Source organism: Sinocyclocheilus grahami, unplaced genomic scaffold, assembly GCF_001515645.1.
Source record: "Sinocyclocheilus grahami isolate Dianchi unplaced genomic scaffold, SAMN03320097.WGS_v1.1 scaffold1812.1, whole genome shotgun sequence".
Classification (NCBI taxonomy): Eukaryota; Metazoa; Chordata; class Actinopteri; order Cypriniformes; family Cyprinidae; genus Sinocyclocheilus; species Sinocyclocheilus grahami.
The window spans coordinates 56,947-82,070 of record NW_015506991.1 but is presented as its reverse complement, the minus strand read 5'-3'; the positions used below and the strand labels follow the sequence as shown (position 1 = coordinate 82,070).

The following is a 25,124-nucleotide window of genomic DNA, read 5'->3' as shown; positions in this document are numbered from 1 at the left end:
GAAAATGGCCATGCCGCGTAATTTATATTCGTTTTTAGTCTATTTATAGAACTCACTGTGATGCAATGTGAGTGTTTGTAAAAGTTTAAATGGTGGAAACTAAGAGTGAAATCCCACCCTGAAAGTTGACCAAAGAGGTCTGACGTCACGTTCCCACAATGCACGCGCCCCATCAGCTCCAGCGCCGCTGTGTTTAGAGGGACAGAAACAGCAGGCCCGAAAAATACACACATTATTGAACAATAACTAAATGATCCACTGCGAATAGTTTTTGAGAATCCATCGAGATATGGCTGGGAAACGAATGTTTTATTTGCACCCTTGCGAGATGTAGAATGGAGGAATGCATGTGAACTGCAACTTTAGCGGGGATCAAAAGTTTCTGGTGAGCACAAGACTGCGTTTATGCAAATGTTAGACTGTGAATTTAGGACCGCATGGGCTGTTTGCATTGATGTTCGAATGTTTGAAAACCTCATGGAGTTTCGTGGGTAGTATTTTTAGACTTTTGAAAAGATACGTGTGCGCCAGTAACCCCACATAAGAACTTTAAATGTTGCCTGCGTGAGCAAACACATTAGCTCCGCGTAAGACTGATAGTGCTTTCAATGTCTCTTATTTGTTTCTATTTTTAACATGGGGCAAGCACGAAAGGATAGTTTGATTTGTGTTGATTCGCTCTTTATTACGGATCATTTCGATTTGACCATTTAATCACAATGTTCTGCGGCTCTTTAGAGATTTTGCTGAGCGAAACGTGCTAGAAGTAAATAGACTAAAAGATGAAATCAGCAAGGTGTTTTTTTTTTTTAGTAAACCAAATATATAGTACTAGACACACCTTAAAAAGAGCTTAGTATATTTTGCTTTATTTTAAAAAATCAGATTTTACGCGAACATGACATTTTTATGTGTACAATACAAGTACAATTTCATAATTTCATGTGTCATATTTGCAGTAAACTGCTAGTTGAAATGGAGAAAATGCTGTTACTATGTCATTTGTAGCCATTTGGAATTTAAAATATTCAAAGCTGAAAATAAGCAAACATGTTGGTTTCCATTATTGTATTTGGTAGTTATGCTGTATTTCTACATGAGCAAGTTGTATGTTTGAAAGATAATAGATAGAAGCATATTTTGTCCCAATTGAACTTTTAAAGCAGAGCCAAGTTCATAAGCTTCAAAAAAGAATATTTTTACTAAATTAAAACATATTTATATAATAATGAAGTAAAATAGTTTGGATTTATGTTCATATTAAAATACTTCAAATGGTTGCCTGAATGATGTCCGTCCATTCTCTAAAAGGGAGGGAGTAATAGTGGACATGCATTTTCCGGAGGCCTGTCAAGATAATGAATGTGCTTTTGTGAGACTTGAAACAGGTAAACAAACCCTTTATAAATGTCACTAACCAATCATCATTGACATCCCCTCAGGGTGTTTTTAAGTTTCTCGTGTTGAAATCTGTTTCCATTCAGAGAGACCGCTTGGTTCATAGACTGCACTGCTTTGCCATCAAGCCACTCTTTATGTTTTGTTTACTAAATCAAGAATTGATTATTTTTTTCTGTTTTTTTCTTTCATTTATTATCTTTTGAGAAGTCAAAATTCTCTAGGGATCTTTTTATTTTTCAGAAATGTTCTGTGTTATTTCAATGATATGTTGAAAGAAGACGGTAGAAAATAGAAATTGATGCATTTGTGTCCTCCAGGAATTTAAAAAGAATATATGTATATAAGCATATAGTATAAATTGTTTTATCATATTGCATTTTTATGCACTGTATATGCCTTAAATATTTTTGTTTGGATAATGTAGCAGCAAAAAAAGCTTTAATTGTTGTGGTTTGTTTACAAGCAAGTTAAATATATTGTTCACCCAAAAATGAGAATTGTCATCATTTACTACTCCTCTTTTTATGGAACACAAAAGAAGATAATTGAAGAATGTTAGAAATCAAACTTTTTTGGTTGTTGCACGGTCAAATCCACTGTGGATTTATTGCTATTTTAGATAAACGTTTGCATAAAAGAACTTTAAGTGGGAAAATAATTGGTTATACTTTATTTACTTTTTTATTTACACTTAGAATTATTGCAATGTAGTTATACAAATAAGTACAGAGTAATATTAATTAACTTGTACCTAATATATGGTTAGGCTTAGAGTTTCATTTATGGTTAGTTGCTTGTAACTGTGCATTTTTACTGTTATTACTGTGTTAAGTGCATGTATAAGATCAAGATGATGTTACCAAATCCTCACCTGCTGCATTTTTTTGTTCATGTGCAGAAGACTGAACATGCAAAAAAACAATCTTCACTCCGAAGAAAAATCAGCTGTTGGAGCTTCTTCTCAGGTACTTGCTTTTGTCTCTAAAACAGGGATATCAAATCCTGTTCCTGGAGATCTACCTGATTACATTTTGAGCTAAACGTTACAGGTAGGCAGTTCTCCAGAAACAAGATTGGGCACCCCTGCTCTAAAACAATGAGATTATAATTGTACTTTATTTTTTAACCTTGAATTGTTGTCATCACTGATCGTTGGCTTTTCACAGATGTACAGTGACATACTCCCTGAGAACTACCCATATATGTGAGAAAATGTTTCATGGCAAAGACCAGCTAAACAGCCACCTGCAAAACCATGACCCCAACAAGCAGGAACTGCGGTGCGAGGAATGCGGAAAGCATTACAACACTCGCCTGGGTCTTAGACGCCACGTGGCCACGCATGCCACCTCCGCCAGCGGTGACCTTACCTGTAAGGTCTGTCGTCAGGCGTTCGAGAGCATGCCGGCGCTACTCGAGCACTTGAGTACACACACCGGCCGGCCACCTCCGGGGACTGTGGTACGAGAAAGGAAGCATCAGTGTGAACGGTGCGGCCGCCGCTTCTTCACTCGCAAGGATGTGAGGCGCCACGCAGTGGTGCACACCGGCAGACGGGACTTCCTGTGCCCGCGTTGCGCCCAACGCTTCGGCCGTCGCGACCACCTCACCCGACACCTGAAGAAAAGCCACGCGCAAGATTTGGAGACCCTTCCTCCGATGCCCATTAAAGAGGAGCCCAGTCCTACCGTGTGCTCTATTGGATCTCCGAAAGATGCCACAGAGGCGTTTTCTATGCCCATGTTCAACCCTCAAGCCCTTCCGGGCACATCTACCTCAGGGGTCAATCATCACCATCACACGATGGTGTCTGGCCCCCTTTCCAGCCCAATGGGTGTGGGCTGCTACCTTGAGCCAAACAAGCCTCCTCCGCAGCATTACCAGCAGGCTTCCAGATATCAGCCGAGTTCCACTACCTCATATCTGAAAGCGGAGATGGAGAGCTTCCTGACTGAACTCCAGTGCGGGCCAATGCCACCGCAGGCCGCTGTAGCGACTGCCGTCTCCCGGCCTGGCGACCTTTTCACTGACAGTCTGGGAGGTCAGAGTGCCCATTTCACTCTCAGGAACTCGGCGTTCACCTCAGCCGAGCCGCCTACCACCTCCGCCAACATGGACCTCTCGCACCTGTTGGGCTTCCTGCCATTTGGCCTGCCTCCCTACAGCACTACCTTGGGATACTCGACCACCACCAATGCCGTGTCCCCAAGCCCTACCTCTCAGCTCTCTGGGCCGCTTGCCTCATTTCAGCCACAGTCACTGCATGAGCCTCAGGCATCAGGGCACTTAAACCAGTTCTCTGGTTTCTCTCCGACTCTACCTCGATTCCATCAGGCCTTCCAGCAATGATGTCGCCCATGTCCACTATGACCTGCCAGTCAAACGTGACAGTTCTGTTGCGTCATTGCCAAGGAGCTTATAGGTAATGAACTGGAGATGGTGAAGTTTGTTGGGTGCGAAATGGATCCTGTAGAATTATATGAAAGGATCACTAGGATAGATGGAGTTTTGCTTTGTTTTGAATAGTTAAAAAACTTTGTGGTTTTTCCTAGAGGGTCTTCAGAGTAACTGTTTTGTAGTGATAAATGAACATAAAATTCATTAAAAAAAAAAAAAAAAACCCTGAAAAGTTAGCTAAAGAAATACCTCAATATTTTTGTCAAGAAGGAAAATAATGCTATTACAGTGTTCTCCGTTGTATAATGAAGCACTTTTTTATCAACGGCACTTCTATGACTTAAGGTGCGGTCACATTTATTGTTCTGTGAATTTTCGTCTGCAAAATCCAGTTATTTCAATAGGAATCCACGTGGGTACTTTTGCATGCGGGTGAAAGATTTCCCTGTGCAAATTTCACAACCGAGTCATATGGCCATATAAATTTAACGCATTGACCAACAAAAATGTGTTTGGTTTGAAATTGACTTCTGTGTGCGCTGTGCTTCATACATCTACACGATTGACCTTTTTTGTCCATGAAATTTCGCAGAAAATTGGCTAATGTGACCGCACCATAAAAGTCAAGTTGAACTGTGTTCTTAGATGTACCTCTCAGCTCACAGTCACACAACACAAAAAAACCTACCTCTCTAAGCTGAACTCTTGTCACGAAAAGGATTCAACCATTTGACAAGAAATGAAGCAAACGTTATCTCATTTGATTTTCTTTTTCTTTTTGAATGCTCAATGGTTTTAGTTATGACATTTTTAGAGTCAGGTGATTAATTAGCATTTAATTAATTAGCTTGTATTGATTTTAGCCTTTAGGTAAAAGTATTTAGGCGCTGTTGTGTTCACATCCTTAATGCTAATGAAAGGAATCACAGTTATTGTGGAGACTCTTCTCCTGTAAACCCCCATCTCTCTCTGTTCATTCCAGAGTATTTTGTGAATGAAATGCAGAATAAAACTATGATCCCTCTGGAATTGAAAATCAATGAAAAGTGAACATTTGTTTAAAATTAAGTAGCCCATTCTGACACATTCCTAATATGGGAACTAAGTAAATTATAACTGAAATTTTTTGTTTAGTAATAAACAAGAATTGATCATATTTGCGCCCTGAATATTCATGTAAAAAAATGGTTATACTAGTTTTACACAATACGTAGTTCTCACACTACAAAGTTTCCCTCAATGTTTTGCCTGGATTCAGAAGTTTCAGACAAAATAATCTTAGCACATGCCCAGTTATTGCTGAAAAGCACTTCATGTATCTCTCCAAGCTAAACCAGGAGCACTGTCAGAAAAGAAAATGTTTTGTCATGTAAATTTGAATGGTATTTTAGCACTGCTTTGCTGTCTGTACTTTTGACTCAGTGTTACATGCACCAGTGGCCTATAAGGTAACTGTGATGGCATATGTTGTCAACTCCATTTTGTTTAGGCCAGCTGAAGGTGTGAAGTCATTTCATGAGTTTTTATGTTATTTAGAAACCATCATGGGCATCTCCTTCTTTGGCTGAACTGAAATGAAATTGACCTCAACTCAACTGTGATGTTTAGACTCCGACTGATCTACCTCAGTGAGATGCACACTGTGCACAGCTGTACTGTATCTTTAGTAAGAAATGTAAAGTTTCAATGGCTGTTTAGCTGGAGTAAACAGGTGTTTTACATCTTTAAAATTCCAAGCATTTTTGGGTTCCAAGGACTGTTTTCATAACCATTATGAAAGCAAAGGTGGGTGAGTGAGACATTAAGGTGTATGCGGAAAGAAACAATGTTAAGGATGAATTAAGAAATAAAACATCTTGTAGAATTTGTGTTTCATTCATGATTTACTGTCAGTAAAATAATAATAGTTGTTTTTACCAAGGGCTCTATAACGTCAGTATTTATGTCAAGTTATTCATTCATAGTAATGCAATGGGCTACTAAAAATCATTAACAATTTAAGTCTTTAATGAACTACATAAAAGTTATATAATTATAAAGATGAATTATAGAAATTATTTAAGAGATAAATACGAAAAATTATAGGCAAATATAGGCAAGCATTCATTTACAGGTGTTTTTTTATGATTTTATAAAATACTTAATTTTTATAATGGTTTTATAAACTGAATCCTGTGTATCATTAAAAAACAATACAATCAAATACTATACAAAACGTTAATATTGTTATGTCTACTAATAAGAGCTGAAGGTGTGAAGTCATTTCATGAGTTTTTATGTTATTTAGAAACCATCATGGGCATCTCCTTCTTTGGCTGAACTGAAATGAAATTGACCTCAACTCAACTGTGATGTTTAGACTCCGACTGATCTACCTCAGTGAGATGCACACTGTGCACAGCTGTACTGTATCTTTAGTAAGAAATGTAAAGTTTCAATGGCTGTTTAGCTGGAGTAAACAGGTGTTTTACATCTTTAAAATTCCAAGCATTGGCATTTTTGGGTTCCAAGGACTGTTTTCATAACCATTATGAAAGCAAAAGTGGGTGAGTGAGACATTAAGGTGTATGCGGAAAGAAACAATGTTAAGGATGAATTAAGAAATAAAACATCTTGTAGAATTTGTGTTTCTGGTGTGTTTCATTCATGATTTACTGTCAGTAAAATAATAATAGTTGTTTTTACCAAGGGCTCTATAACGTCAGTATTTATGTCAAGTTATTCATTCATAGTAATGCAATGGGCTACTAAAAATCATTAACAATTTAAGTCTTTAATGAACTACATAAAAGTTATATAATTATAAAGATGAATTATAGAAATTATTTAAGAGATAAATACGAAAAATTATAGGCAAATATAGGCAAGCATTCATTTACAGGTGTTTTTTTATGATTTTATAAAATACTTAATTTTTATAATGGTTTTATAAACTGAATCCTGTGTATCATTAAAAAACAATACAATCAAATACTATACAAAACGTTAATATTGTTATGTCTACTAATAAGACTGCAAAAAGGTTAATACTAGTATGTGCAATACAACAATGGTATTAATAGTTGCAAACCAATTTAGATATAAAAGGCAAAGTGTTGATTATAATAGTCAATCGGGTGTACATGACTGCATCACTTTTCAATACTTAATTTACATACAAAACAAGAGCGAAATCCCTTTTTCCAAACAAAGAGAGAGAGAATTTTTTTTTTTTACGTTCAGGCATATACAAGGGCAGCTAGGTCTCAGCCAAACAGGAAGTGGAACAGATGTGATGAAGGACCCTAATAGTAAATTAGGGAGCAGTCGAATAGACTGGCGAATTGTTTGGAGTTGTAGTTGATTTCTTCGCACAATGAATAGTGTCCATTTACTAAAGTAGTAGGCTAAGTGATTTATACCCGTAGTCGGTTTGGGTCGCTTGTCAGTTTCAGTCTGGCTGAACTGGCTCGAGATGGCAGACGAGGCTCTCTTTCAGTTCTTGCACAGTGAAATTATTCAATATGTCAACAGTGCAGAAACTGGGGAATCGGTAAGAGCCCTGAAAACACTGTCACAGAATAGTAGAATAGCGTAATAGAACTGAGTAAGCCCAGCACACTAATAAAACGAATTGTGAGAAAGTTGCATGTTGAATTAATGTAATGTTCTGCTGTGCTCAGGAGAATGGACGATGTGTTTCTAAACTTGAGAACATGGGGTTTCGTGTGGGACAAGGACTTATTGAGAGGTATCATGGCAGATCTTTTCATCCATAAATCCAAATTTTATTCTTAAATCAAGCAGATCCTCTGATGACATCCTATGATCTGACTGCTTTTTGCAGTTTTATTTGTAGTACTGCAGCTTGTCAGTGGACCCAAATTTAACTAAATGGTTTTTTAATTCATTTTACAGAAAATTTAGTAGACTATTTAATTAGTATTTCAAATAAATAGCCATTTGTTCTTGAGAAGATGTGTCTCAAGCACATTATTGTTCGCAGGTTTACCAAAGACACGCCACGTTTTAAAGATGAGCTTGATGTTATGAAGTTTATCTGCAAAGATTTCTGGACCAGTGTTTTTAAGAAGCAAATTGACAACCTGAGAACAAACCACCAGGTGTGTACATTATAATGCTAATTTATGTCATCTCAATTCGTCTCAGAGCTTAGTGTATGTCTTCATTAACTAGAGGTGCTTATTAAGAAAATCCTCACATGTTCAAATTGTTTGTAGGGTATTTATGTGCTACAAGATAACAAGTTCCGCCTGCTGACCCAACTGTCTGCTGGAAAACAGTATATGGAACATGCACCGAAGGTAGGCAGCATAAATAACTTCAATAAGCTTTAATGGGTGAGTTAAATAAAAACATAAACATAAGCTGACTTGATCTTTAATCTGAACCTGCAGAATCAATATCTTCATCCTTGTAAATACCATAATGAGATATTTAGTATTTACATTTTTTTGTAATAATATTGTATCTACAGACAGGGAAGAAGGGATATACAATATTTAATAAAATCTCAAATAATGTAATTAAAGGGATAGTTCACCCCAAAAAAAAATTCTGTCATCATTTACTCACCCTCGTGTTGTTGCAAACCTGTAAGACTTTTGTCAATCTTCGGAACACAAATGAAGATATTTTTAATTAAATCTTAAAGACTTCTGTCCCTCCATCGACATTCTATACAACTACCACTTTTATGTTTCAAAAAGTTCATAAAGAAATCGTAAAACAAATTTTTCTCTCTCCTTTTTGTCATTCCTGCAGTTCTTAGCCTTCACCTGTGGACTGGTCCGAGGAGCACTTTCAAACCTTGGTGTGAAAAGTATAGTCACAGCAGAAGTATCAGTCATGCCTGCTTGTAAGGAGCAACTTTTATGCAGTCTTACTGAAATAACCACTAGATTTTCAGTACTTTTTTCATGATCTTAATCTGAAACTTAACATTAATGAAGTCTGAGCTCATCAAGTTCTAATTAAATGTAAAATGTAACTAATTGTTTCTTTTTTGTTGTCTTCTGCCATCCCTCCTCTTCTGCACTTTCTTTGTTCTTAGGCAAATTCCAGGTGATGATCCAGAAGATGTAATTCACTACACAGAAGCGTATTGCTTATGACATGTGCATCTTAATTTTATTGCCTTGTCATTTTTATATTCCCTTGCCCATTTTATTGTCACTATGATTGTTTTTTTATTTGCAATGACTTGCAAACTACTGGCATTTGAAGTGATTTGACATGCAAAGGTCAAGCCTTATTGTACTGTATTGTGTTAGTATTTTGACATTAATTATTCTCTGTCCACATTCACTGTGTTTTGATTTGCACTGATAACATTAAAGCTGGAAACCTAGTATGAGTCTGTGCTTAATTTTCACTGAATTTTAGTGGAAAAAAAGAATAGCCTATTGAGAATTAAGATAATTGTATGAAAATATAACTTTTTACTGACAACTGATCGCAAAAGATCGTTTTGTAGAACAGAAGACCGTAAATGAAGGTAATCTGTAAATAAAACAATTATTAATTTATTTAAACTAACTTCAGTCAGTTGGCGAACAATTAAATTAATTTTCTACCTATTAGATTGTGTTTTATTAACGTCTACACCTACCCCAACCCTAAACCTACCCCTTACAATAATGAAAAAATAGTAATTATTGTTGTACAGTGTGAGAAAAATTACGCCGTATTGATATGCGCATGCCCAGTAGTGCCATACGCATCCCTTCTAGCCGTTCTGCTTCTCCTTCTTTCAGCTAGTCACGTGGTTATCGCGTTCGACACCGTCACAAGCGCGGAGCTAATAGAAAACGAAACGCGCCGTGTTAAGCCCTCTGATTGGCTGATTCATAAACGCAGTTCTAACGGCACCAACATTCAAACTAGCATTCTCGACTGGTTGTGGAGGAGGATACGTGCGTCTGTTGATTCAAAATTTTGCTATATTTTGCCAGGTTGTGATAGTAGGCATCGGTTTAAAACGTAAGTATGTCTTCTTGCACATTTTTAAACATTATCATATTTTGATTTAGACTCAGCTGCTGCATTTAAGATTTAATTGGTGCGGTTGTATTTGGCCGTAATCGCTGCAAAACAAGTTTTTCATGTTTAATGCAATAGAACGACTGATTTCAGAGTTTATTTACTCAATTGATTAATGCTATCTTAGTTTATGTAAAGATATTATTTAGGCTTCGTTTGTTTACATTTATCTTTTTGTTTGTGATTTATGAGTAATGAGAGGTGGTTCTGAAATGATCGTGTAAAGTGCCGATCTTCCGTTTAAAATGTATTAGAATATTAATAGTCTGTAACTTGCATAGATTATTTTTTATAATCCATAACTGGTGGATAAATTTAGCGCTGCTATTGCAGTCTGGGCCTTGAGTCTGAGATTAGCCATCAACTGCCATTTTGCGCCGCTCTGCGCAGGAAATGTAGAACTACTTTATCATTTTTTTTTCTTCTTCTTTATTTGTGCAGCTTTGCTACAGATTACGTTTTAACTGTATAAATCCTTTTTCTTTTTGGTTTTGCAGAAGATTCCGGTGTGAATATGGAAGGGGGCTCTGCTGATGCATACACATGGGATGCCCCTTCTCATGTTATAGAGTCTATAGATGAATTTGCCCTGGACCCTCAGGATAATGCTGACCAGTGGTTTGGTATGACTTCAATCGTTTGTTTGTGTGTGTGTGTGTGTGTGTGTGTGTGTGTGTGTGTATGTATGTATATTAATAATAAATAAATGCATGCATGTTCAAGTGCACAATTAATAATAATTAAACACATACATGTTCAATTGCACAACTATCTTTGTTCTGTTTTGCTATTAGAGTTGAAGGCAACTCCTAAAGGCGGCACGGTGGAACAGCTCACCACCCCTTTACAGACAAAGTTTTTTGATGAAACCCACAATACCAACAGACCCAAAGCTCTAGTGTCTCCCATGGTCAAAAAAGATGAGACAACAAGCTCAGGTTGGGGGGGGAAACGGCTTAAATTAGGAAAAACTTCAAAAAAAAATGTTTGATTTGCATGTGGAATCTTAATATTTGCTCTGCTTCAGATGTCAGAGAAAGCACCTCTACGGAGGTCCCATCTAACATAGTCACATCATGGGCAAACGGCAGAGCTACTCCAGCTCCTGGTCAGGGCCAGAAATCTGTTCCTGCTCAGCCACGGAGGTAAATGAGACCTTATCTGTAATTTATATACACCCTATTAAACTAATACATTTTTTTTCACTCTCTTCTAGTCAAGTCACCTTTATTTATATAGCGCTTTTAACAATACATATTGTATTTTATATGTAGCTTTACAGTATTAAATAATGTGGCAATATTGCAAAAGGTCAATAGTAAACGCTCAATTTTCAGTTAAAGGCAGTTCATCATTGAATTCAGTGATATCGTCCAGCTCAGTTCAATTTAAATAGTATCTGTGCAATCAAGTCGACGATATCGCTGGAAATTAAACGATTCTAACATTGGTTGACTTTTCTTGTTTCTTCCTGTAGAGTGTCCAAACGGCCTGTACCTAGAAATGAAAAGCCTACAGCTCCTACAACACCACCTCTTGTCAAGAAAAGAAGGTATGTTTTTCAAATTTTAGATCTGTTATTAGTCTATTAGAGTGTGCTCAATTAGCCATTTGTCTCGCTGCATAGAGTTGTACCGGCTGCCACAGCACGGAGAGTTTTTGATCAGCGGCGAAGGTAAAATGAACTAAGAAATGTGTGTGCTAAGCTGAGAAGGGCACCTAGTAGGCATTTAGTAGACTTCACTGGTGAAAATGCTGGTAATGTGGGGTGTTACCTGGAAGTAACAATATTCTGTGATTTTCTAATAATATACTTTTGGTTTATCTCATCATAGAAGCTCAACTTCCCGAACTGTGCGACGCAGCGGTGCTGGTGTGCGACGCAGCGGTGCTGGTGCGAGGAGCAGTGTCCGGCTGAGAAACAAACCAGCCATTGCCTCAAAGACCTCAGACACTGCCTCTGCCTCCAACACTACACAGTGAGAGAGAATCCTATTAGCAAAAATGTTTGTTAGCAAACTCAAACTACGCTACATTATCAAAAGTTAAATCGGTTGATTCAACTTCATGGTATGTTTTCAGACTTTAAGGATCATGTGACACTGAAGACTGTAGTAATGATGCTAAAAATCAGCTCTGCCATCACAGGAATCAAATTTTTTTTTTTACTTGAAGTATAATTTTGACCGTATTACTGTTTTACTTTTATCAAATAACTGAAGCTAAGGGTGAGATTTTACACACACAAAAAACCATGAAAACTTACCCAACCTCAAACTTTAGGTAGTAAAGAACAGGAGCTTCCCCTTGTCTTGTCTTTTCAGTTGATTTAACTTCAATGTATGTTTTATCATTTACTTACTTATCAGAAGGGTTTCTTTTTAAAGAAGTAAAATATATGTCCGTTCTTTGAATTTCAGACAGAAAAGCACAGAACAGCAAGAGCTGGAGCGCATCGAGGCTCTACAAAAAGAGGTGGCGGAACAGCGGCGTAAGAATGAGGCGAGCTACAGGGCTGCTCTGGCAGGCAGTGAGTCACTAGCAAATTCTGTTCTTAATTATAAGAGCAATGCTGCATTTATTGTATTTTTTTTTATATAAATTTTACAATGTGACTTTAATTGGCTGTTCTGGTTGTTTTAAAGGTCAGCTTCCTAAGAGGCATGTGCTGTCCACCACCATTCCCAAAGAATTCAACTTCCGCTCAGATAGCAGGCTAAAGAACCACACGGATGGAGGCTCTACAGTCGACAACTCGTACAGGGAGGTGGATTTCACCTCTCAGCTCCGCAAGCACCCATCTTCCCCTGTGAGTACAGTCACTAGGATGAGTAGTTGGATTCTTTTTGAAGCTGCTTGATGACTAAAAGTGATTTAAATGTTTTTGTCATTCTGTAGTTGAAGGCTCCAAAGGGAACAACCATTCCTAAACCCTTCAACCTCTCCAGAGGAAAGAGGAAGCTTGATGAGGCAGGGGCCTACATGCCAATGGCCCAGCAGATTGAACAGTTTCAGAAACGCACTCCCATCCGCTATCACCTGCGTAGTCGGCAGAGCCAGGAAAGAGGTGTGTCTCCTGTCAGACCCTATTTCTGGTAGCTTTGAATATTATTATCATTGCATTTTTGTGATGCTGGTAAAGCATCATTTATTCACCCTCATGTAGTTCCAGAACTATATGACTTTCTTCAGTGGGATAAATACATAATTATTTCCTCTGATGATCTGTAATCTACACTTCAGATGACTTTGACTAATTTTGCCTGTATTTTATTTGCAGGACCTTCACCAGTGAAAGCTGAGAAGCCAAAAATCACACATCCCAAAACGCCACAGCTACTGACTCGCCAGAGACATCGTCCCACAATGGTCAAAAGCACTGCGGAAATTGAGGCAGAAGAAACAGAAAAAATTCAGCAGTAAGTTTTGAAGAGACTTTTGTGTTTTGTCAATGCTTAATTTTAATTTAGCACAAGAACATCTCTTCAAACTTTCCTTCGGTCATCTCAGGTTTAAGTTCAAAGCTCTAGAACTCAACAGAAAGATTCTAGAAGGAGCTTTGGTTCTTAAAAAGCCGGCTAGTAAAGAAGTTACCAAGCCTGAGGGCTTCCAGCTGGAGATTGAGAAGCGACTTCAGGAGAGGCAGGCCAGTAAGAAGCCTGAGGAAGAAGAGGACCACACGTTCCATCCCAGACCTCTACCAACTCGAATTCTGGAGGAAGTTGTGGTTAGTAATGGCTCTCTCAACCCCTTTTTTTAGGTTTGTTTTATTGAGGTTGAGACGTCCTTTTTAATAATTCCATTGTTACTGTCAAACCCCACCCCCCAAATAAAGGGTGTCCCAGAGAAGAAAGTTCTAAATCCAACTGTTCCAGAATCACCTGCATTTGCTCTTAAAAACCGTGTGCGAATGGAAAAGAAAAAAGAGGTACATTTCAGTCTTATGCTTTATTTAAATTCATGAAACTGATTTGTTGACTCTTCACATAATTCCTTTGCCCGTTCAGGAGAAGCCTCCTGCTCCAATTAAGGCACATGCTGTGCCCCACTTCCTGCCCTTTCAGCCCAAACTACCGGTCAAAAGCCAGGTAGAAATGTGCCCTTTCTCATTCGAGGAACGTGAACGTGAACGAAGGGTAATGAAGGAGAAGAAACTGGAGGAAATGAGAAATGAAGAGGTATTTCCTTTATGGAGCAGCTAAAAGTCTTATTGTTCTTCATTTCATAACTGTGCCTAAATTGGACTGCCTCACCCAAATCTCACAGGTACCCAAGTTTAAGGCCCAACCCCTTCCTGACTTCCATGAAGTGCACCTCCCTGAGAAAAAGGTAGTAGAGCCCACCAAACCTACTCCTTTCAAGCTGATGGTTGATGAACGAGGAGCTGCAAAGGGTGAACGCTGGGAGCAGATGGTAAGATCTTCTAAATCTTTCCTCTTCATCTTCCATATATTTTGATATTCTAGACCAAGGGTCTGAAACCTTCAACATCAGAAGAGCCATATTGGGCCCTTTCCCCCTGAATAAAATTCAAAACCTATTTGATCTCTAAAATGAAGATAAAATGCCATACAGCTAACGGTTTTATATTCAGCTACGTTACAGGGCAGGGGCGTGGCAATCATTTCAAAAGTATGAGGGGCAGAAATATCAAATGTATTGGTAATAATAATTTTTATGTATGTGTAATTGACGACAATTGAAATTGTATTTTATTGCTTCTGTACTGTAATAAATGCTGTCAATTAGCACTGTATCATTCATATACTTTAGCTGCCTGGAGAAGACTTGGAAAAACACGGAAACATATATTGTCAATTATTGTCTTGGTTTCATCAGTTAAGGTTTATTCTTGTTACTTCAGCCTAGCAAGATGCTTTTGTCCATGCTTCAAATTTCCTGCACATCAAAAGTTATTACTTCTATGAGTCTTAGTTTCAAACTTAATGTGCGAGAGCGCCCTCCGGCTTCAAGAATGAATGAGACCTTGCATGAGAGTGTCTGGCACTCCGTAATGCTCGCATCATTTTAGATACGAGTAAAATGCATCCAAAACGATGTGACTATCTTGTCTCTTAATTTAAATCTAGATTTATTCACACTGGTCCTTAACCTCTACGTGAACACACTTGCCCGAAAAAAGTGCAGGGGAAGAGTTTAGGTTTTATTAAAAGTTGGGGGAACACGTCCCCTGTGTGTTTTACGCCCGTGCTACAGGGAGCCACCGCAGAGGGATGAAAGAGCAACAGGTTGCCGACCCCTGTTCTAGACCACACATGACCAATGTTTTGCTTAGCAATTGTGTTTGCATGCTTGCAAGTAGTTAGCCAGAGGAAAATCACTTGTGTCTCTGAATTCGTGACATTGTATACAATCTGTGTCTTAACTGGTTCCTTCCATTTTAAAATGTTTCTCCAGATGAAAGAGGAGTTGAAACGACAGGCTGAAGCCGCATGTTTTAAGGCACAACCAAACAATGTATCTCACAAAGAACCATTTGTACCGACAAAGGAGAATCGCTCCATCTTGGGTATGTTTTTGTATGTGGCAGGTGGTTTTTGTGATCTTTCCACGTAGTGTTGCACACCCCATGTTGTGCTGTCTCTAGTCTGACCTTTTTTTTGGGCTTGCTGGCTTTGTGTAAATTGTTGGAGTGCACAGTTAATTCCAAAACCAACTCTCGCTTCCTTCCAACTTTCACCACTGCTCTCACCTCTACCTGACCACTTCATCTGGTCCTCTTCGTTTACCTTTGGCACTTTCTAAAGCCAATACTACTAATTCTGCAGTTCCAGAGGCATTCCAGTTGGCCACAGAACGGAGAGCCAAGGAACGAATTGAGTTCGAAAAGGAGTTGAGCGAGAAGGAGGAGCTGAAGGCTCACATGGAAGAGGAGTGGGAAAGAGAACGAGAGGAGCAGGAAAAGGAGGGGATTGCAAGGCTGCGACAGGAACAGGTGAGCGATTTCAGAATGAATGTTGCTTATCCTCCCAGGCCTGTAAAGTTGTGAATTGGGATCAAGTAATCGAAAAAATTAATCTGCACTTAAAAAGAACAATATTTTATTTCTTCTTCACTTCAATGTAAAATTATTTGGCCCATTTATATTGTAAATTTTATTTATTTATTTATTTATTTATTTATTTTTTTTGAAAGGTGCGCAAGGCCCAGCCAATCAGACGCTACAAGCCAGTGGAGTTGAAAAAGAGTGAAGTGTCTCTCACAGTGCCCCAATCTCCAAACTTTTCAGATCGTTTCCGCTTGTAAATGTGTAATGCACCGTTACATTGACTTAATTGTACAAAGTTCTCAATGTGTTTTGCTGTTGTCTTTTATATATCTCTCTATCTGTCTGTGGCTGATGCATTAAGCCTTTGTGGTTGAGTAAAACAATTTTACAGTTGGGTGTGGTGACTGCCCCAGCTAAATTTATCTTTTTAAACTCTTGTATATGAAGACTCATTTTTTTTTTTCTGTTCTCCTTTTTTGACTGTTTTCTTTCATTTCTTACAATAAAGAAACTTAGTATAAATTATTTGTTTACTGTCTGTAGTGGCTGAACTGAAATTGGACCATTCAACCTCTTCATAAAACTATTTCTTGGTTAATTTGGTTGAATGTCATCTATAAGGACTCAACAGTCTTGATCTTGCACTTTCTAATTATTAGTCACTTTTCACTAAATACTTTTCATGCACAGTTTTATTCTTGTTTTGATATGTAATTTATATGTAGGTTAAGTAAAGGGCAGAGATTTTATTCCATTAAAGCTGCATGACTCAGCAGTGCATGGTTGAACGCTAAAGGTACATGTCTCACATTCGTTCAGCTCATGCTTTGTTGTCTCTACTCTTTTTGTCTTGGAAAGACTTTGTGCCCCCTCCCCAGGGCCAGCTCTGCGTGCCTCTATTATCAGTTTACGGTTTGTGAGCCCCCTTCTCTGGTCTGCCTATTTCTGGTGAGGTGGCTACCGAGTGATAAAAGGATTTTGACAGGCTGGTACTTTGTGAGCTTCCAGAGAACAGTCTGTTCAAACCCTTGGCCGGAAAACGCATGTACTTTTCAGTGGACAAACATCTTTACAGGTGGGTGTGAAATGGTTGAGAATTTATTGAAAAATATCTTATTTGGAGTAGAGTCTGAAAACGTTAAGCTGTTACTTTTATTTTTTGTAACTACATCTGTCTCATTACAGAACAGTTACACATGGAATATTTCTACTTTTAAAAATGTAATGTCATACTGCAGGAAGTTTTCAATGAACTACAAAAAAGCTATTCATTTCAAATGTTACAGCTGAAATGCATTTACTAGACTCAAATACTTGTTTAAAGTAATTTAATTGTAATTCATTGCATTTAGTTAATTGTATCAATTTAACGTTAAATAAAAAGTCAGTGTTACTTGTCAGTTGTGCATGCAGAACTTTGCCTACCTGAGTTTTATTTTATTTCCCTACTGGGAAACTGTTTAACCAGTCTAAGTTTGTTTGCGTCTTAGTTGGATCTGTTGATTTATCTTTTTTTTTTTGTGTGTGTGTGTGTTCTTTTCAGCTGGTCATGCTAGGAGACAAGCTAAAGCCAGCTAAGACCAGCAAACCAACCTAGACTATTTATTTCAGCAGGGTTTCTCTTAAAAACTTGAAAGTAGCAACAATGACATTCACTGTGTGTGTAAATCCACAGGCCTACTTGTAATTTTGACTTTAAGAATACCTTGTCTTCAGTACCTCTATTTTTCATCTCTCTCTAGCACAACCTTCATTCCATGTCTGTCAAGGGCTCTATGAAATGCCCCTTGCCTCCATCCAGCCCCACAACCCTGGAGGCCAAGGTTGATGACCTACGATTTAAAGTGGAGCAGCTCCTCTTGAGCCCAGGGAGAAGTTGCCCCATGTGTGGGACCTGCGTTCAGCACAGCACACTGCAGGAGACTGTGACCAGCCAGCTGTCAGCTCAGACCAGACATCTGGATTCTCTTGAAAAGAAAGTCATAGAGATGAGAACAGCTCTGGAGGAACTTGCAAGTGGTATGGAGTCGGAATGTGTCTTCAAGGGGATAGTTCAACCAAACTCTTGTCATCATTTACTCGTGTCATTACAAACCTTATTTTCTTCTGCTGAACACAAATATTTTGAAGAATGTTAATAGCAAAACACTATTGGTTCCCGCTGACTTCCATTGTAATTTTTGTCCATTCAATGAGAACCAAAAGTGTTTTGTTACCAGTATTCTTAAAAAAACAAAAAACAAGTTTAGGTTTGGAACTAGGTTGGTGTCTAAATAATTTTCAGTTTTGTCTCTTAAATATGTAAGGTCTGGAGGACAGACTGTGTGAGAGAGTGTCTGTGCCTTTAGTGGCTCTACAGAGACGGAAATCACTGCCTGTTCGAACCTCTGCAGTCAGTGGAAAGAAGGACAACTGCCAGAATTGCTTATAAATGGTTCCACTAACTCTTAAGACTATGGCAAACAGTGATTGCATTAATCAAAATGGCATAAATTACATCTAAGGCCCATTAACACCAAGAACAATAACTGTAGTTTAAAAAATTTATGAGAATAGGAAAGTTCACACCATAAACATGATGATAATGACAGAAGCACAATATCATTGGAATTACTTTCAGAATTGAGCTGATGAATGAAAAAACATTGACAGACAATCAGAATCCATTCAATTTGAAAGAACTTGAGCATTTAAAGCAGCAAACAGCAAAACTGCAGTATGCTCATATAAGAAGAATGTTATCAACCATTGTCCGTTGACACGTTAACATAGTTGTTGCTGCTACAGTTATAGTTTTTGGTCTGATCAGGCCTTGACCATGTATTTAATTCCGGTTTGTAAACCGTTTTTTCTTCTATCACTCTCTGTTGACAGGAGGAAGTCTATGTTTGCTTGGGCGGAGACCGTAAAATGGTGCCACATGCTTTTAATATGCCTTCGGAGAAAGGTAACTACAATAAACTATGTTATTACACCATATGTGTCATTTGGAAAGGTGAAGTGGGGCAGCAGGATTGTCATGGTCATTTTTGATGGACATAAATCTGAATGACGGGCCTGTTAGCGTGTTAACTATTTATGGACTGCAGAGTGACAGGTAGACCCACAAATCACTTAACTAAAGAACAAACCATAAATAAAAGGTTATACAAATAAAAGAGAATGACTTTAATATATATATATACTATGCATTTATACTATAACTTGCATACTAGTATAATAAAGCCTTATATTGTATATTCTTTGTGCAGGTATTTTGCTAGAAATCAATGAAAACAATTGTACGATAAGAGAGGACCATCAATCTAAAAAAGATTCAACAAATGTCAAAGTTCAACAGGAGCCTAAATTGCAAATCAAGGGAGAAAAGGAAACATCCACTGTAATCCCAAGATCGAATCTATCTCATCATCAAACACAGAAAATGAATACGGTTGAAAAAAAGAACATGCCAACAAACCAGAATGATGTCTCGAAACTCATCATTGCTGCGTCAGTGGTGACCCAGAGGACTCCAGGTATTGCTCCACTAAAGACAGAAGCCCAAGACGACAGGAAGGTGTCACCGCCAAACACCAAAACGCCTATTCCTGTGACAAAGATTGTGGTTTTGCCCGACACAATCGGACCGAAGCATACTGAAGCAGTGAATGTAACCCTACCAAATCATACCGTACCGAAAACAACTGGACTGGTTGCTCCATTAATGCCTCAGTGTACAGCTTCACTGGTACCCAACAATCCTCCCAGTGTCCCTACAGATGCAACACCAATCCAAACATTTCCCAAAACAAGTCTGGGTCCTCCTGTAGCAACTGCGCAGAGTTCTGGAAAATCATCAGTAAATAAACCCACAACAAAAACATCATCACAAGATGCAACATTGTTACCGCCAAGCCACAAACTGCCAAAAACAATGGGTTTGAATGTTACTACAGCCACAAAAGAGGCTTTCGCGCTCAGACAAGTGCACAGCTGCCCTAATTCCCTACAGAGGTAAGGTAAATCAAGCAATGGATGCATTGCTTGTCCCTCGATTTAAAATGCATTGTATTACTTTTGGAGCAGTGGTTGACTTGGACCATGTTTTTAAGTATTAACTGTTTTTGTGTTTTTGATCAAATAAATGCAGCCTCTGTAAGTAAAAGTGTGTATAAACGTATAGTAATGCATAGTTTTATAAATGGCAATGTTTCTCATCTTGTACAGATTACAAGTCACTGGAGGAAAAGCAGATTTGGTCCACACGGTATCAGCACCTCTGGCTAAGAAAACGACTGAAGCAGTTGGAGCAGCAAACCACATTTCAGGTGGAATACAGATTAAAATAACTCCAGCTACAGACAAGAATTTAGTACAGATGAAGAGCCATAACCCTCCTGTTAAATTATTGAAATATTAACTTCCTCAGAGATATTTCAAGTAAAAGTCAAAGGTGTTTGGCTGACAAAAACGTTTAGGAATCCTTGTATTAATGAACAAACGCAAATAAACATAAAAATAACAATGATATTACACATCCAAAGTCTTTCAGGTTTGAAAATATTTTGTCCAGACCTCTAGAGTCAACAGTAAATGAAGGGCACTCCAGATATAATGAAGACAAAGAATAATTAGGGAAAATAAGTACATTGATTTACGGCCATTGTTTACATAATATGTAATCCATAAAAAGGTAACTGTAATCTGATTATAAGCATTATAAAATGTAATTACAAATACTTGATTTTTGGAATCTGATTACGTAATCCTGATTACATGTAATCAGTTACTATTCAGCTCTGCATACATGTTGCTGTCAAACAAGTGCTCTGCTACCACAATTTGTTTTTATTACCAACATAACAGTACCATAATAAACTAGAGGTTATTTGAGACAAACAAAACGAGTTGGATATTTACAACAGTGAAAAAAATCTAGAGACACTATATAATTCTTTTGAGTTTTTGGCAGCATGGCAGGTGTTTGTGTAATTTTTCCTTCTGATAGATGTTCAGATTATGGTTTAATTATGGTTAGATAGTTACACTACCGTTCAAAAGTCTTGGGTCGATGGATTTTTTAAATGTTTTTGAAAGACTTCAATTATGCTCACCAAAGGCTGCATTAGTTGCTCAAAAATGTTAAAAACAGTAATGTTGTGAGATATTACAATTTAAAATAACTGTTTTCTATTATTATGTTTAAAGTGTAAGCTATTCCTGTGATGGCAAAGCTTAATTTTTTAACAGTCATTATTCCAGTCTTCATTGTCATATGCACAAAAGTGCTCACAAAACAGGGTCATGATATGAATTTTTCAAGGTTGTTCCTGTTGTTTTGCAGGACATGGCACTAAATGAGATCCAGGTCATGAACCAGCTCAATCACCCCAATGTCCTCCAACTTTATGAAGCCTTTGAGGTCAAGAATCAAGTTGTGCTGATCCTGGAGTAGTGAGTAGTGTGATTCTTTTTAAGCAATAAAACACAATTGGCTAAAATGTAACATGGCATATGATACAACAGAGATCATTGTCTTTTCTATTCAGTGTGGAGGGAGGTGAGTTGTTTGAGAGAATCGTGGATGAGAGCTGTCCGCTGACTGAGGTGGATACCATGGTGTTTGTGAAACAGATTTGTGAGGGTGTCCAGTACATGCACCAGATGTATGTACTTCACCTGGACCTCAAGGTAACAGATGAAGCAAAAAGGGGTCACTTTGTTCTGTCAGATTTAGGCAAGTGATTTTGTTCTTTTCTCAAGGGATTCACTGAGATTATAGCGTAAGCCTTTATGGAAACTGGAATGTCAGAGGGAAATGTGTAACAGTTTATCACTTTTTTTTCCAGCCAGAGAACATTCTTCTTGTTGATCGCTCTAGCCATCAGGTGAAAATTATTGACTTTGGACTTGCGAGGAGGTGGGATTTATACTTATACACTGCTATTGTATTGTACTTGTCCATGCATGTTTATGTGTTCAAATGAAGATAAGTGTTGTCATCAGCCATTTTTGCTGGCATGACATTTGCCTTACATACTTTTCCAGTGACCTCTGTGTATTTCTGAATGTGTCAATCCTCTGAGAGTTCAAATAATATAGCCAAGGCTTATTTTTATGTTCAAGTGGTTTTTCTTCCTGTCCCTCTTCAGATATAAACCACGAGAGAAGCTCAAAGTTTCATTCGGAACGCCTGAATTTTTAGCTCCAGAGGTGGTGAACTTCGATTTTGTCTCCTTCCCTACAGATATGTGGACTTTGGGAGTCGTCACATACATGCTGTAAATCACATTAACACACACCAGAACATGTAATTCACAATTAAATAATAATTTGAACAAATGTCTATATTTGAATTTAAATTTCGCTGTACCACTCCAAAAGAGATATAAGCAGGCCTTGATTACAAATTCAATTATTTTTTATAAGTGATTTCATACAAATTAGTCACAAAGATTGGCTAACAGTTGTGACGCCCAGTAAATGTTCTGGGAGTGAATCCAAAAACATCAAACAAGGCAGTAAAACAGCATCCAGGGTCACTCAGTCAACTGCTTAGTCTAATTAAAGCAATAACAGTGTTATGGAGTATTCTGGGCCACCTCCAAACCAGAAAATGAAACTTTGTTTAACCCTGTTAGCTTCATGTTAGATGAACTCTTGAAATGGAGAAGCAATAAAAATGTGATTTCTGTTGTTCTAGATTAAGCGGCCTCTCTCCTTTTCTGGGTGATGACGATAGCCAGACCCTCAACAATGTGCTTATGGGCAACTGGTAGGCCGCTATTATATTAATTCTATACTCAACAGAACATGAGCTAATTATAAACAAGTGCTGAAACATCTATTTAAAAATCATAAAGTCTACAAACAGCTCTAAAGAACGTTTTAAAGTGAAATCTGTTGTAAACATCGCCCCCTGTTGGATGTCTGTAGGTACTTTGATGAGGATGCTTTTAAGCATGTGTCTGCTGAGGCTCGGGACTTCGTCTCCAACCTGCTGATCAGAGAAAGAAGGTGACATTAAAAATACTTACGTTTAAGGCTGATGATACACGGGGCAATTTTTTGAGCAATGTTGCCGTCAAAGAGGAACCAGGTGAGACACAGGGCCCACGACAGATCTAAAGTTTCAAGATAGAAATTTGTTACCCATTCTTAATGGGTATGTGCCCAAGAAACCGCACTCAAAAAAAGTTGCCTGCAAAATTGCTTAAAGTTGCCCCATGTATCATCAGCCTAAGAGAAGAGATTAATACTAAGTTCATCTTAATAAAATCATTTATCTAAAAAACATGTAAAGGAATAGTTGTTTACCCAAAAATGAATATTTACTTACATTTTTGCCCTCAGGCCATCCAAGATGTAATTGAGTTTCTTTCTTCATCAGAAAGGATTTGGGGAAATTTATTATTACATCACTTGCTCACCAATGGATCCTCTGTAGTGAATAGGTGCCATCAGTATGAGTCCAAAACAGCATTAAAAACCTTACAATAATCCACACAAGTAGTCCACAGTGATCCACTGGTAACAAAGTGAAGTAATGCTAAATTTGTCCAAATATGTGATGAGGAAACAAACTCCTCTACATCTTGGATAGACTTGAGGGCGAGTACATTTTCAGCAAATTGTCTTTTTTTTTGGTGAACTATTCCTGTAAGTGTGTTCCAAGAAACACAAAATTAGATGATTTACAGAATGTCTGAGCTGCATGTTTCTGTACAAAGAAAGCGTACCATGACTAGTGGCAGTCAATCTCCATAAAAAAGGAAAAGCACCATAAAAGTTCTTCATAAGTGAAATGAAGTGAGGCCACGTATGGCGACCCATACTTGGAATTTGTGCTCTGCATTTAACCCATCCAAGTGCACATACACAATAGTGAACACACACACACACTGTGAACACACACCCGGAGCAGTGGGCAGCCATGTGTTGCAGCGCCCGGGGAGCAGTTGGGGGTTCGGTGCCTTGCTCAAGGGTCTCACCTCAGTCGTGGTTTTGAGGGTGGAAGAGAGCACTGTATATTCACTCCCCCCACCCTACAATCCCTGCCGGACCTGAGACTCGAACCCGCAACCTTCTAAAGATTTTTCGTCTTTATTTACAGTGGTCGTCTGAGTGCTACACAGTGTCTCAAACACCCGTGGCTCAACAACATCACTGAGAAAGCCAAGAGCAGCAACATTGTGCTCAAGTCTCAGGTTCTCCTCAAGAAGTATATGGCCAGGCGAATGTGGAAGGTGAAAAACAGAGGACACATAATGATTTACCACTTTCTTAACACTGTTTTAAGATGCTAAATGCTTGCTTTCTCTCTTCATTTCTCGTTCATCCTGTTCCACCTGTCTCCTTTGTGCAGAAAAACTACATAGCCGTTGCTGCAGCAAATAGGTTTAAGAAGATCGGAAGTTCAGGTTTGTTAACTGCGCTTGGAATCTGAGAGTGTCAGAGACGTCCTGCTGACTGTGCTCACTATGTGTGCTTTTATTTTAGGCAGATCATGTCTTTGTATTGTGTGCTGCATTGCCACCCACGCTTTCGTATCTGAATACTCACTGACTGCCAGTGTAATTATTCAAATGCATCTGTAACATTCAATAAAAATTTACAAATTACATATTTCTCTTGAATTTCCTTTTGGCATCACATTATTAAACTCTGGTGTTTTTCACGGATTCATTAATTTATCACTTTTGTCTTTACCAAAATGTTATTCTAATTGAAAAAGCATGTGGAAGAGACAAAAAAGAATGTAAGAAAATAGTTAATCTTAAACTGAGTATGGCTTGCAGCTGATTATTCATATATTGAAAGATATAGTAGACAAAGACCAGTGGTGAGATCACTGAATCAGTTTTATCCTAAACGTGAATGGAATACTGGTGGCTTTTGTCATGTTTTGTGAGATGAGTGTTAGACCAACAGGAAGTAAAAACAGTATGTTCAAAACCTATGTTGTCCACAGTAATGCAGTGCAGAAGAACCAGTTTTTGAAAATACATTCATGTCATTCTTTCGCTGATGAAACACGATATAATGCTCTCCCTTTTTTTACATGCAGCCTAAATAAAGTAATGTTATGGGTTAACTAAACAGAGTCATACCCATTCAAATTGCACGTGTCCTTTTTTTAAATTTTTTTTATACAACTTCAAAAAACAAAACAATGAATTGGTTAAATATTGGTAATGTACTTATTAACTATTTTTGAACTTTGACATAAAATAACATAATGACCCCCCCCCCCCCCCCCAAAAAAAAAAAAAAAATGTTTTTTTTTTTTTTT

General features: G+C 38.0%; 5 protein-coding genes across 8 annotated transcripts; all 5 read left to right on the top strand.

Moving 5' to 3' along the window:
* The first annotated feature begins 142 nt into the window (after positions 1 to 142).
* On the top strand, positions 143 to 6,366 carry LOC107572778 (zinc finger protein PLAG1-like). Of its 4 annotated transcripts, none has more exons than XR_001607398.1 (4): positions 143 to 385; positions 2,300 to 2,366; positions 2,568 to 5,298; positions 6,050 to 6,366. XR_001607398.1 is itself a non-coding variant. In XM_016259216.1 (3 exons), exon 3 carries the CDS (start codon positions 2,614 to 2,616, stop codon positions 3,748 to 3,750), a length of 1,137 nt encoding a protein of 378 aa, XP_016114702.1. In that variant the 5' UTR covers positions 143 to 385; positions 2,300 to 2,366; positions 2,568 to 2,613; the 3' UTR covers positions 3,751 to 5,603. The 4 variants fall into 4 exon arrangements, 2 of the variants coding, with proteins under 2 accessions (XP_016114702.1, XP_016114703.1); XR_001607399.1 differs by lacking the exon at positions 6,050 to 6,366 and adding an exon at positions 5,335 to 5,603 and having other exon boundaries at positions 2,568 to 3,823; XM_016259216.1 differs by lacking the exon at positions 6,050 to 6,366 and having other exon boundaries at positions 2,568 to 5,603.
* A 687-nt stretch (positions 6,367 to 7,053) lies between these two features.
* On the top strand, positions 7,054 to 9,148 carry LOC107572779 (trafficking protein particle complex subunit 6B). The gene is made up of 6 exons (XM_016259218.1): positions 7,054 to 7,330; positions 7,461 to 7,528; positions 7,784 to 7,901; positions 8,019 to 8,102; positions 8,563 to 8,656; positions 8,852 to 9,148. Exons 1-6 carry the CDS (start codon positions 7,253 to 7,255, stop codon positions 8,881 to 8,883), a joined length of 474 nt encoding a protein of 157 aa, XP_016114704.1. The 5' UTR covers positions 7,054 to 7,252; the 3' UTR covers positions 8,884 to 9,148.
* Positions 9,149 to 9,654: 506 nt separating this feature from the next.
* On the top strand, positions 9,655 to 16,337 carry LOC107572776 (targeting protein for Xklp2-like). The gene is made up of 18 exons (XM_016259213.1): positions 9,655 to 9,780; positions 10,338 to 10,463; positions 10,635 to 10,778; positions 10,868 to 10,985; positions 11,318 to 11,392; positions 11,468 to 11,515; positions 11,676 to 11,819; positions 12,261 to 12,370; positions 12,486 to 12,649; positions 12,739 to 12,907; positions 13,121 to 13,259; positions 13,351 to 13,567; positions 13,676 to 13,768; positions 13,848 to 14,018; positions 14,107 to 14,253; positions 15,259 to 15,370; positions 15,630 to 15,796; positions 15,997 to 16,337. Exons 2-18 carry the CDS (start codon positions 10,355 to 10,357, stop codon positions 16,105 to 16,107), a joined length of 2,238 nt encoding a protein of 745 aa, XP_016114699.1. The 5' UTR covers positions 9,655 to 9,780; positions 10,338 to 10,354; the 3' UTR covers positions 16,108 to 16,337.
* Positions 16,338 to 16,817: 480 nt separating this feature from the next.
* On the top strand, positions 16,818 to 20,252 carry LOC107572770 (mucin-5AC-like). Its single transcript, XM_016259205.1, has 6 exons — positions 16,818 to 16,925; positions 17,593 to 17,869; positions 18,157 to 18,242; positions 18,725 to 18,797; positions 19,102 to 19,846; positions 20,060 to 20,252. Exons 2-6 carry the CDS (start codon positions 17,608 to 17,610, stop codon positions 20,250 to 20,252), a joined length of 1,359 nt encoding a protein of 452 aa, XP_016114691.1. The 5' UTR covers positions 16,818 to 16,925; positions 17,593 to 17,607.
* Positions 20,253 to 21,140: 888 nt separating this feature from the next.
* LOC107572773 (myosin light chain kinase 2, skeletal/cardiac muscle-like) lies at positions 21,141 to 24,425 on the top strand. Its single transcript, XM_016259211.1, has 8 exons — positions 21,141 to 21,286; positions 21,382 to 21,523; positions 21,682 to 21,752; positions 21,985 to 22,113; positions 22,536 to 22,607; positions 22,769 to 22,849; positions 23,946 to 24,078; positions 24,198 to 24,425. Exons 1-8 carry the CDS (start codon positions 21,180 to 21,182, stop codon positions 24,276 to 24,278), a joined length of 816 nt encoding a protein of 271 aa, XP_016114697.1. The 5' UTR covers positions 21,141 to 21,179; the 3' UTR covers positions 24,279 to 24,425.
* Positions 24,426 to 25,124: the final 699 nt, after the last annotated feature.